Source organism: Coregonus clupeaformis, chromosome 18, assembly GCF_020615455.1.
Source record: "Coregonus clupeaformis isolate EN_2021a chromosome 18, ASM2061545v1, whole genome shotgun sequence".
Taxonomy (NCBI): Eukaryota; Metazoa; Chordata; class Actinopteri; order Salmoniformes; family Salmonidae; genus Coregonus; species Coregonus clupeaformis.
The window spans coordinates 18,888,846-18,901,382 of record NC_059209.1 but is presented as its reverse complement, the minus strand read 5'-3'; the positions used below and the strand labels follow the sequence as shown (position 1 = coordinate 18,901,382).

The following is a 12,537-nucleotide window of genomic DNA, read 5'->3' as shown; positions in this document are numbered from 1 at the left end:
GTCACTCACTTTTCAGGAAGTCACGCGTTCGAACTGCTCGTTCAATTCGTCCTTCTTAAGCTGCCATAGCTACATTTACGCAACGTCACAAGAAATACGTTACGTTGCTAACGTTAGCTAGCTAACACTTTACAGATAGCTATGGCGTTTACATTATATTCCCTTATTCAAGCGGTGATTTTGTGTGTTAATGCTGTCGCCGTATTGCACGAAGAGAGATTTTTAAGTAAAAGTAAGTGCCTGTGCATATTTTGTTTAGTATTACTTTCAACAGTGGTTTGCTGACGTTAGCTAGCTAGCTACACCAGTAATACGTGGAAAAGCTTTAGGTTTATTGAATGATCTGCCTCTTATGGCCCAGGGCCATATAATATTGCATTTCTTTATTCCCTCTAGTTGGCTGGGGTGTGGACCAAAGTGTTGGTGGATTTGGTGATGAACCAGGCATCAAAGTGCAGCTCATGAACCTTGTCCGCTCTGTGAGGACAGTGATGAGAGGTATGACCAAACTAGAGAGAGAGAGGACTTTAGCAAAGATATGTATCACTAACCCAAGGTACACTACATGACCAAAAGTATGTGGACACCTGCTCGTCGAACATCTAATTCCAAAATCATGGGCATTAATATGGAGTTGGTCCCCCCTTTGCTGCTATAACAGCCTCCACTCTTCTGGGAAGGCTTTAAACTAGATGTTGGAACATTGCTGCAGAGACTTTCTTCCTTCAGCCACAAGATGTTGGGCGATTAGGCCTGGCTCGCAGTCGGCGTTCCAATTCATCCCAAAGGTGTTCGATGGGGTTGAGGTCAGGGCTCTGTGCAGGCCAGTCAAGTTGTTCCACACCTATCTCAACAAACCATTTCTGTATGGACCTCGCTTTATGCACGGGGGCATTGTCATGCTGAAACAGGAAAGGGCCTGTCACAAAGTTGGAAGCACAGAATCATATAGAATGTAATTGTATGCTGTAGCCTTAAGATTTCCCTTTACTGGAACTAAGGGGCCTTGCCCGAACCATGAAAAGCAGCCCCAGACCATTATTCCTCCTCCACCAAACTTTACAGTTGGCACTATGCATTGGGGCAGGTAGCGTTCTCCTGGTATCCGCCAAACCCAGATTCGTCCATCGGACTGCCAGATGGTGAAGCATGATTAATCACTCCAGAGAACACGTTTCCAATGGCGCCGAGCTTTACACCACTCCAGCCGACGCTTGGCATTGCACATGGTGATCTTAGGCTTGTGTGCTGCTGCTCGGCAATGGAAACCCATTTCAGGAAGCTCCCGACTAACAGTTCTTGTGCTGACGTTGCTTCCAGTGGCAGTGTGGAGCTCTGTAGTGAGTGTTACAACGGAGTACAGACTGTTTTTTACAAGCTATGCGCTTCAGCACTCGGCGGTACTGTTCTGTGAGCTTGTGTGGCCTACCACTTCACGGCTGAGCCGTTGTTACTCCTAGACGTTTCCACTTCACAATAACAGCACTTACAGTTGACCAGGGCAGAAATTTCACGAACTGACTTGTTGGAAAGGTGGCATCCTATGACGGTGCCACGTTGAAAGTCACTGAGCTCTTGAGTAAGGCCATTCTATTGCCAATGTTTGTCTATGGAGATTGCATGGCGGTGTGCTCGATTTTATACACCTGTCAGCAATTGGTGTGGCTGAAATTGCCAAATCCACTAATTTGAAGGGATGTCCACATACTTTTGTATATATAGTGTAGTTTTCAATGGGAGCAATGAAGCATAGTGGGCAGAAAAATGCAAGGAGGTGGGCAGAGCCAAGCACGAGCTAGTAAGATCCTATTGGAGCATTCTAGCATGTATTTGCATATTTATTTTAGGGAACGCCTTCTTTGTGAAGCACATGTGTGAAATAACTCAATTTGCCCTTGCACTTTTTGTAAACAACACCATTTTTTACAACTTTGTCAAATGGTCACGTCTACAAAACTTTGGAAGTTTTGGAAACAGAAACATTTATTGAGGTTGGGCTTTTCTTCGAAAAATCAGCAGAATGTCAACCGAGTTCCATCTCGCTCCATACTCTCCCACTGCCGACCACTGGGCTTCCTCTCCTCACCATATGTGGTGGGGGGTGGAAATTCCACCCGGATGCTTCAGATTTATACATCCGGTGAAACATCTGGCTCCTTGTTCTATCTGTGACTTTAGTGCCCAGAAGCCTGTTTTAGCCTGCGCAGCGCAATTTATTACTTTCACCCTTTTGAAGTCGTCAACTGGGTGGGACATCATATGGGTTGTAGTGATGTGCAGTTGGTGAATGATTTGTGCTTTTTCAACAACTCTTTTTACTGGCTCGAGAGTCATGATTCGTTTTTCTGAGTGACCTGTCATTTTAGTCGTTCGTTTGATCTGCTGGCCATAATAAGTCCTACAGCATGATTGATACATGCCCAGTGGCTCCAGAGACAGGCTCTGACCTGTCATATGCGCGCAGGAAAATAGATCATGCTGAAGGCAGCATAGATAAGAAAAATACATGTTTAAACTGATAATTGATCGCATGGTGCAATAATGATTGAATCAAAGGTGCAATATGCAGAAATCGCTCTGCCATTTCCTGGTTGCAAAAATTCTAATAGTTTGCCTAATTTCAGTTTGTGACAAAACAGGCAATAGTGTAGAGAATCATTGTACCATCTAAACCGCTGTGAAATATATTTTCAATAACCCGTTTGAAGCTGGTGTACAAAACCGAAAGTAAGACGCAAAAATGAAACTTAAGGACAGGAAGCATAGAAGTAGCGTATATAGTAATAATAATAATAATAATAATAATAATAATAATAATAATAATAATATGCCATTTAGCAGACGCTTTTATCCAAAGCGACTTACAGTCATGCGTGCATACATTTTTGTGTATGGGTGGTCCCGGGGATCGAACCCACTACCTTGGTGTTACAAGCGCCGTGCTCTACCAAGTTGAGCTACAGAGGACCACGTAGAGAAAATATCTACCGCGTCTTAGACTTGCTTTCAATGAGAATGACGGATTTATAACTCACATTTCTATGTGAATTTGGTCGGGTTGCGGAAAAGGTTATGCTCAACAAACTTGAACTTGAGAACGAATTGTTTGAGGGCGCTGCAGTTCGCTAACGATATTGTGCTTATCACCCTCACAGCAGTCAAGCAATGCAGTCAAGCAAGGTGGAGTTGGCATAGAATCAAAGGATTGTTGACAAGATGTAAAGCAGATTTACTCTCCTAATCTTTATTGAAAACATAAATACATCTGCACTATGAGCACTTGTCTTTCAAGTTCATCTTTAAAGTTGTTGGTTAATTTTGGTTAACTACCTAGTGACTTTTAGCCATATTAGCATAGGCATGACAAGTCAAAACACATCAAAACTAGACATGGTATCAGTGGCGGCTCCTGAAAAAATTCTCAGGGGGGGCAATTTTTCTGATGATTTAGGTGACCTACACACATTTTAAAAAAGATATGTCCAGCAACAACATGAAGACAGGGGCAGCATATAAGTCAATGCCAGAAGCATTTATTGACTGATCTCAAAAGTGTTGGCTTACAAAAGCAAAATAAGTTATCACAGTAAAAATAATCAAGGGTGTTCTTTCACATTCCTCAACACTGCATAAACAATATGCATTTCCATAAACAAATGAAATATCAGCTGAAAATACAGCATCTTGGTATTTGTTCAGATTGCAGGATCAACAAGAGCTTTTACCACATTTTTTGCCTCATGGTTGAATTGGAAATATGTGCACCTGAGCATAATTCACAACAAGCAAGCAGGAGCTTTTGATAGAGGCTACTGAAAACATTGATGCAAGTTATTGGTAATAAGACATTTTTATAGACTTCCATATTCTGCCCTCTTGTATAGATTTGTGAAAATGAACAGTGATAGACATTTTGCCTGAAAACAGAATTTGAAAATAATTTATAGAAAAGGTAAACACAGCTATCTGTATGGCTTTGTAAAAATGAATAACCATATTCTGGCCAATTGTATATATTTGTAAATATGAACAACCATATTCTGGCCAATTGTATAGATTTGTGAACATGAACAGATTATTTACTTTTTTTAACTTTTTTTTTAATGAAAAATAACTATTTTAAACAACATCAACTGTGAACTGATTTGGGCGTGTGTGTGTTAAAGAGACAGACAGGGAGGGACAAAGAGAGAGAGAGGCTACATTACTTGTACTGAAACTGTTCTCTTCTCTCTTTCAATGCAGCAAAGCGGTCAATGACTTTCTCATTGAAATCAGGCATGCTGAGGACTAGTTCCCTCTCCATGGAAAGCATGGCCAGTGCATTCAGACGTTCCTGGCCCATTGAATTTCGCAGGAATGTCTTAACTCGTGTCAAAGTTGAGAAACATCTCTCAGCTTCAGCTGTTGTCATGGGAGTAGTTATGAGGATGTTCAACAGAGTCACAGTCTCAGAGAACGTCTCCTGGAGGTTGTAGCTCATGAGAACCTGGTACAGTGCCAGTGCACCACAGTTTGACTTTCTCGTCAGTCCGGCAAAAAGACCGTTCAGTCTCTCCAAAAGCACACTGGCGATTGAGACTGAGGTTGATTCCGAGATGGGAAGGAACTCAAAAAGCGCTCCTGCACTTTGTGGTTGCTATCTATGTACCTCAGCACAAGCACCAGCTGTGTCTGTGTAGAAACGTCCGTGGTCTCGTCAGCTTGGATAGCTACGAAGTTCGCCGACTTCACCTCCTCCACAATATGTTCCCTCATGACCGCTAGCATACACTCCAGTAGCTCGTTTTGAATGGTCTTTGATGTGAACTTCTTTCAAAGAGACAATCGAGTTGCACTGAACGCTAGCCATCTTGATAGTAGTACGTGAATTGATTGACGCTGCTACCCGCTCTTTTCTTAGTTACGTTCATGGTTATGTTACGTGATGACGAAAGCGCGTAAGTGCAAGCCCTCAGAAACCCATAGAGATTGTATTGAAAGCTCTGATATTTGAAAAAAAAAGATTTTACATGACAGGCTATGAGAGACTTCTGGGGCGATTTTCAACCTGACTGAAATCGCCCCAAAAGGGGCGGGGCCATTTGAAGCACGACTTTAGCCTGATTGGACATTTAGTGGCAGATCAGACGTCTAGATTAGAACACTGATAACTACTGTTGCCGTGATATAATTGATTAGAAAAAAAATCCCTTCCTTTTCCCGTTTGGCAGTGCGTCGCCCATATCGCCCTAATGAACACACCGCCCCTGCATGGTATCAATAACAAGATACAACGAGCTGAAACGAGCCACCTACAATTCCCCACATTGCAGCTTGTTTTCATTTTTGCTAGTTATCTGATCGTCCAGAATCATAACAATACACAGACTTCTGCCCCATCGATGCCCGAGCATCATTTTCGTGACGATGTAGCCTAACCCATCTATTGGTTAAGGAAGGATCACATAATTCCATCAGGTATGAAAATGGGATCAGGTAATGAATTATACTTGTTAGCAAACAATCACAACCTTTACTTTATACCTGTTCAAACAACACACTCTACGTGGCAGTGTGCACCCTTTCCATTTGTTTGACAACACAAAGTAGTAGTAGAAAAATAAAATGGTCGTCACTAGTTAACACAGCCACAAAGTCATAAACCCTACCTATTTCTACAATTTCTAAAACCTAACCTTAACCACACTGCTAACCTTATGCCTAACCTTAAAACACATAAAAGCACAGTTTTGTATTCATACATGTTTTACAATATAGCCAATTTCGACTTTGTGGCTGTGCTATCTAGTGGGAACCTCCCGAGTGGCGCAGTGGTCTAAGGCACTGCATCGCAGTGCTAGCTGTGCCACTAGAGATCCTGGTTCGAATCCAGGCTCTGCTGTAGCCGGCCGCAACCGGGAGACCAATGGGGCGGCGCACAATTGGCCCAGCGTCGTCCAGGGTAGGGGAGGGAATGGCCGGCAGGGAGGTAGCTCAGTTGGTAGAGCATGGCGTTTGCAACGCCAGGGTTGTGGGTTTGATTCCCACGGGGGGCCAGTATGAAAATAAAAAAGAATAATGTATGCACTAACTGTAAGTCGCTCTGGATAAGAGCGTCTGCTAAATGACTAAAATGTAAATGTAAAATGAACCTAAGAAACTTCACTACTTCAAAATGGTTGTCACCAGTTAACCCATCCACAAAGTAATAAACCCTTCCTATTTCTACAATTTATCTTCTTAAAATCTGATTTTAAACCTAACCCTAACCACACTGCTAACATTATGTCTAACCCCTGACCTTAAATTAAAACCAAAAGCACATTTTTGTTTTCATTAATTTTTACGATATAGACAATTTTGACTTTGTGGCTGTGTCATCTAGTGGAAACCCTTCAAAATGGGACAGATATAATGCGATATCCATATAAAATCCATATAAAAATCAATACCATATTCAAATATCAACAAAACAATGATTCTGCATTAATACTGTTGTTTTTTAAAATAGATTATTCTTGTTTTCCTCTAACAATTTGATGTTGACGTGGCTGTACTGAGACTGGTCTGACTTTGGGATTATTCATAATCTTTACTCTCTCATCTTGCAGTGCCCTTGATTGCTGTCAATTCGGTCTGCATTGTGTTGTTGGTGCTGTTTGGCTGAAGAGAAGACTGGACTGAATTTGGATGCTGAACTAAGGGGGTCAGGGGGATGGAGGAGGGACCCTACATGCGCCTCGAAGAAGAGTACACACACGTTTATGTATCTCAAAGATTCCGTTTTACATTTGATTTCCTTTATTATTTTTATTCCTTACCTCGTTTGTCAAACCTGTTGGGCTAGGTCAGGCTAAGGGACAGTTCCGATACAAGAACAATCTGGGTTTACTACATTCAGTTGTTAGTCAATGATATAGCACAAAGCAGTCCAAAAGGGTCTACGGTTGCTGTTGGAAGATTTCTACATTGTAAAAGGATCATTTACTTTGATCTCATGATTCAACTTTCTTTCTCCTTATTTGAAATTGTGGTTCATCACAGTTCTGATGGCATATTCTGTTGCTTTTAACATATTCCTGAATAAAAAGTTAAGTGTAGGTAATTTGAACAGACCTACTATAAAACACCATTAGTCGGGATATGTCATTTTGTGTCCCATGCAGACAATTTAATTATGTATGACTTTTTCTAAGTAACTTTCTATGAATTACTTGAAAAAATAAAGATTTTAAAAAATCTAACACTTTTGAGTTTGTTCATAACCCAACGACATTAGCTACTTTTTATTATTTTTATTTTAGCAGACACTCATCCAGAGCGACTTACAGTAGTGAGTGCATACGTTTTCATACTTTTTTTGTACTGACGTACATGGCATTCTTTTTTTGTCCCAGAACACACTCCCTACTTACACACAACTTTTCTTTGATCATGGCTGTGTCAAAAGTGCAGTAAGGAGACAGAAGAGACCTGACTCAAAATATATATTTGTTAAATGGCTAATTGTTTGCATGTAAACAAAATGAATCCTCCCTATTTTAAATCTCAATATTTTTAGCAATGCTGTGTATGAATGGCATGGCATCAATCAGTGCACTCTTGAACTAGCTGCAAACTTTAGCTCAAGAGTGACCAAATATAGTGGTTGCTTCTAGTTGCTTTTAGCAACACGAGTGTATTACATACACTCTTGTTGCTTTCAATTGTATTGGTTGCACAAAAACTTAACTGTCGGTAGGCAGGACAGTTGGTCATGACGACGGGGGAATAGAGCCCCACAGTGGAGGTGTCATAATACCCATAAAACCTAACGGTCAAACAGGGAAATGGTTCCAATCATATATTTTCCCATAGGGGATTTTAGAAACACTTAAAATAAGGGCTGTGTTTCGTGTAGGCTTACCCTGGCGTGACGTTTTGATAACCATGCAAATCTCTCTCGGACAAGGTGACTTTTATCAATATAGACTTGGAGTCACGCAATGATATGGTGTATGGTCCTCCCACTACGACTCGGGAAAGCCTGCCGTTTATTATGCTACAGATTAAATAAATTATGAGCTTGATGCTCCTTTCCAATAAATATCGAGGGTCTTATTCTGGTGATATGATGATCGATGCTTGGCTGCCATTTGACAAATAAAAATAATCTTGCTCTTTTGTCCATAATAATCTCATCATATAGGCTATACCCGCACTGTATCTGCGAGCTGTTGGCTAGAGCACGTGCCAAGACCAGAGTAGGCACATTCGCTATATAATGCATTTTTTTGTGACAAAACCATCAGTAGAGTTGGAAACCCATTGTAACTCGGTACATGGGAATTTAACCGCAAAAGTTTTTTTTATGTGCACTACGTCATCACGCACATCCTTCCCACTGGGCACAGACGTCAATTCAACGTCCATTCCACGTTGGTTCAACAAAATGTCATTGAAATTACATGGAAACAACGTTAATTCAACCAATGTGTGCCCAGTGGGTTTTAACTGCAACAAGTCAATTTGATGGAAGCACATGTTTTTATTCATGTTTGACTGACAGACCTCAAGCTAAATACCATGCTATATGTAAACTGAGCAGACTAGCTAATGAATTAGATAGGATTACGAGTAGAATAACAGGTTTTCAGATACAAGAACTACAGTCATGCTGATGGACTAGATCTCCCTCTCTCTCTCTTCTCTCAATTCAATTCAAAGGGCTTTATTGGCATGGGAAACATATGTTTACATTGCCAAAGCAAGTGAAATAGATAAAACAAAAGTAAAATAAACAACAAAGATTAACAGTAAACATTAGACTCAAAAGTTCAAAAGAATAAAGACATTTGTCTATATACAGTGTAACGATGTGCAAATAGTTAAAGTACAAAAGGGAAAATAAATCAACATAAATATGGGTTGAATTTACAATGGTGTTTGTTCTTCACTGGTTGCCCTTTTCTTGTGGCAACAGGTCACAAATGTTGCTGCTGTGATTGCACACTGTGGTATTTCACCCAATAGATATGGGAGTTTATCAAAATTGGATTTGTTTTCGAATTCTTTGTGTCCTGTTATACACTGAGTGTACAAAACATTAGGAACAACTCGTGGCATGAACTCTACAAGGTGTCGTGGCATGGACTCTACAAGGTGTCGAAAGCGTTCCACAGGGACGCTGGCCCATGTTGACTCCAATGCTTCCGACAGTTGTGTCAAGTTGTCTGGATGTCGTTTGGGTGGTGGACCATTCTTGATACACAAGGGAAACTGTTGAGCGTGAAAAACCCAGCAGCGTTGCAGTTCTTGACACAAACCGGTGCACCTGGCACCTACTACCATACCCTGTTCAAAGGCACTTAAATCTTTTGCTTGCCCATTCACCCTCTAAATGGCATACATATACAATCCTTGTCTCAATTGCCTCAAGGCTTAAAAATCCTTATTTAACCTGTCTCCTCCCCTTCATCTACACTGATTGAAGTGGATTTAACAAGTGACATCAATATGGGATCATAGCTTTCACCTGGATTCACCTGGTCAGTCTATGTCATGGAAAGACCAGTTCCTAATGTTTTGTACCTACATTGTTTCATACCTCATAATGCTCTCTACTAACCCAGGAACATCAGCGAAGAGACGTTTTCAAGATGTGCACATAGAGAGTCGGACGAAAATCAAAGCCTGTGTGGCAGTGGCACAATGTGTTACGGATGTGGTGCAGAGCCACTACTTTCTGGGTTAACTTGCTTAGACCTGCATTTCTTTTTCAGGCCACACTGCATATGGCTATGCCATCTACGCACTAGTTGTCAGGGATGAGGGTGGGTAAGGCTTTCCTGTGGCAACTTTCATAATGAGCCAAGAGACCCAGGAAAATGTAGCATTCTGCTTGAGGAAGATCAGGAATGCTGCACAAGAATTTGAGACCAGGTATTTGTATTGCATTAAGATTAATGACTGTAGCTCTACAGTACATGTAGGCTAACTACAGTGCCTAGAAAATCTGTAGACAGTGTGTATGTGTGCAATATGAGTGATCTTTAGGTGGACAAGGACATGAAGGAAGTGGGGGCTACAAAATAAGTGTTCCTAAATGCCGACGTCTTTCTGTGCTGGTATCACGTCTAGCAGGTAATTATTATTATGAGAATGTTTTTAAAAGAAAGCTTTTGCCATTAATCATGTTCACTTTTAGGTTAGGAAAATAAAAGTATACACTGAATGATAACGTTATCTTTTTTCAGGCTGTAAACCGGTGGATTACAACAAAATAATCAGGCATTACAGGAATGGACCACCTGGATGACTGCATCACATACTGGAAGTACCATTATGTTTTTCTGTCAATACACTTTACAGGATAAAGACTTTGAAGACACTTCAACAACACTGGAGGAAGTACTTCCGTATCCTTTTGTCCAGGCCTACCTGAGGAAGTACTGGCTTCCTTGTGCCATGAGAATAGAAACACCAACAATCTCTTAGAGAGGTATTAAAATACATTATTGTCTGTTCCATGGCCAGTATAACAAACCAGTATACATGTCCAGTCAGGATCTTATACTGTACCTGTCCACCCCAGCAAAACCCAAAATATAAGGAATTATTCCTCTGTTAGGAACTTCTGTTGTCATACCAGTTTTGTTATATAAACAAATGATTTAACACTAACATGCTGATCATTGTCAGTCCTTTTCTTTGAAGTATTGTTTTGTGTTCCATCATGGTCTTAGAATACCATATTACTGTATGTTGTAGATTCTTCCTCCGACTGAAATATCAGTTCCTGAAAGGCACAGCCAACCAGAGATTTGACGATTTCCTGAAACTCCTAACACGTCAAGTCAATGGATATTTCAGGTATGTTTTGTTCAGGATGGACATTACTGCCTCAATTCTATGTTTGACTGTCAGAATTTACATTGCAGTGCTCAGTGCTCAGCTAATCACTCTCTTATTAGTTGGCCCTGTCTGCAGTGCAGACATTAATCTTTCATCAATTTTAATCCTTTCAATCTCATCATTCGATTATTGTAAAAATGTTGTCAAATGATCACAATAAGTGGGTTGTTTGGTTACTATAAGCAAAGTATTTAAACCGGGTAGTTTGGGTCCTGGATGCTGATTGACTGAAAGCCGTGATATTTCAGACAATATACTACGGCTATGATGCAGAAATACTTGTTTACTGTTCTATTTATGTTGGTAACCACTTTATAATAGCAATAAGGTACCTCGGGGGTTTGTGGTATATGGCCAATATAGTCGGAAGTCTGAGATTTCCCAGTTCCCAGTTGTTTTGAACGCGGCATTCCTCCATACAATTGAAAGCAACGCTAGTGTATGTAAATACACCCGCATCGCTAAAAGCACCTAGCTTCTCATCGATTTCCTGAAAATGGGAAATATTCGGATACGTTTTTTCATTGCTGGGCTACCAGCGTGTGCCATATATTTTCTTTATACAAACATTTATTGCTTTTATAAACTACTCAAAGCTAATGTCGTGTTTGACAGTCAAAGGATTTTATGTTTTGCCTACCTTTTTCTCAGATTGTTGTCATAGCTCTTCTTAAAAGACAGGGCCATTTTTACTCCTGCGATGGTGATGTCAAAGGCAGAGTTGCCTTCACCATCTTCAACTGCAGGTAAACTGATTTCTCTTGACAATGTAGCAGTCAAATTTGTTCTAGGGCTGATATAATTTCAAACAGCACGCTGCCAACTAAAATGGTTGTTTATTCGTTCATGTTTGGAACAATTATCTTCAATGTGCTGATGTTCTTTCTCGTATAGGTTCAACAAGGATCTACTGAGGAGGTTCTGTAGTGCTGCTGGATATGGCTGGGACTACCCAGACAATGAGTTCAGGGATATCACTCTGTGTTACCCAGAGACCCTCTGTCTGCGGCTGCTTGTCATGGTCATACACTGTATGACCGTGATACCCCTTCAAATCAGTGGATTCAATTATTTCAGCCACACCCATTGCTGAAAGGTGTATAATATCTAGCACACAGCCATGCAATCTCCATAGACAAACATTGGCAGTAGAATGGCCTTACTGAAGAGCTCAGTGGCTTTCAACGTGGCACCGTCCTTTTGTTCACCCGACCTAGAATACCTCACAATCAAATGCCGACCGCATTATCTCCCAAGATAATTTTCCTCCGTTATAGCCATTGCCGTTTATATCCCCCATCAAGCCGCTACCACGACGGCCCTCAAAGAACTTCACTGGACTTTATGCAAACTGGAAACCACATATCCTGAGGCTGCATTTATTGTAGCTGAGGATTTTAACAAAGCAAATTTGAGGACTAGGCTGCCGAAGTTCTATCAACATATCAACTGTAGTACTCGCGCTGCTAAAACACTGGACCACTGTTATTCAAACTTCCGCAATGCTTACAAGACCCTCCCCCGCCCTCCTTTCGGCAAATCTGACCACGACTCCATTTTGCTTCTCCCTTCCTATAGGCAGAAACTCAAACAGGATGTACCCGTGCTAAGGACTAGTCAACGCTGGTCTGACCAATCGGAATCCACGCTTCAGGATTGCTT

The 12,537-nt window shown here is 41.0% G+C and overlaps 1 protein-coding gene and 1 long non-coding RNA gene across 2 annotated transcripts; both read left to right on the top strand.

Annotated features, from left to right (window-relative positions):
* The first annotated feature begins 59 nt into the window (after positions 1-59).
* Positions 60-7,226, top strand: LOC121551121 (immediate early response 3-interacting protein 1). The gene is made up of 3 exons (XM_041863670.1): positions 60-232; positions 397-498; positions 6,594-7,226. The coding sequence occupies exons 1-3, from the start codon at positions 142-144 to the stop codon at positions 6,647-6,649; spliced, it is 249 nt and encodes an 82-aa protein (XP_041719604.1). The 5' UTR covers positions 60-141; the 3' UTR covers positions 6,650-7,226.
* Positions 7,227-9,526: 2,300 nt separating this feature from the next.
* LOC121551955 lies at positions 9,527-11,972 on the top strand. Its single transcript, XR_005997122.1, has 4 exons — positions 9,527-10,462; positions 10,732-10,833; positions 11,527-11,621; positions 11,770-11,972. It is a non-coding gene; the product is annotated as an uncharacterized LOC121551955 (long non-coding RNA).
* The last annotated feature ends 565 nt before the right edge of the window (positions 11,973-12,537 follow it).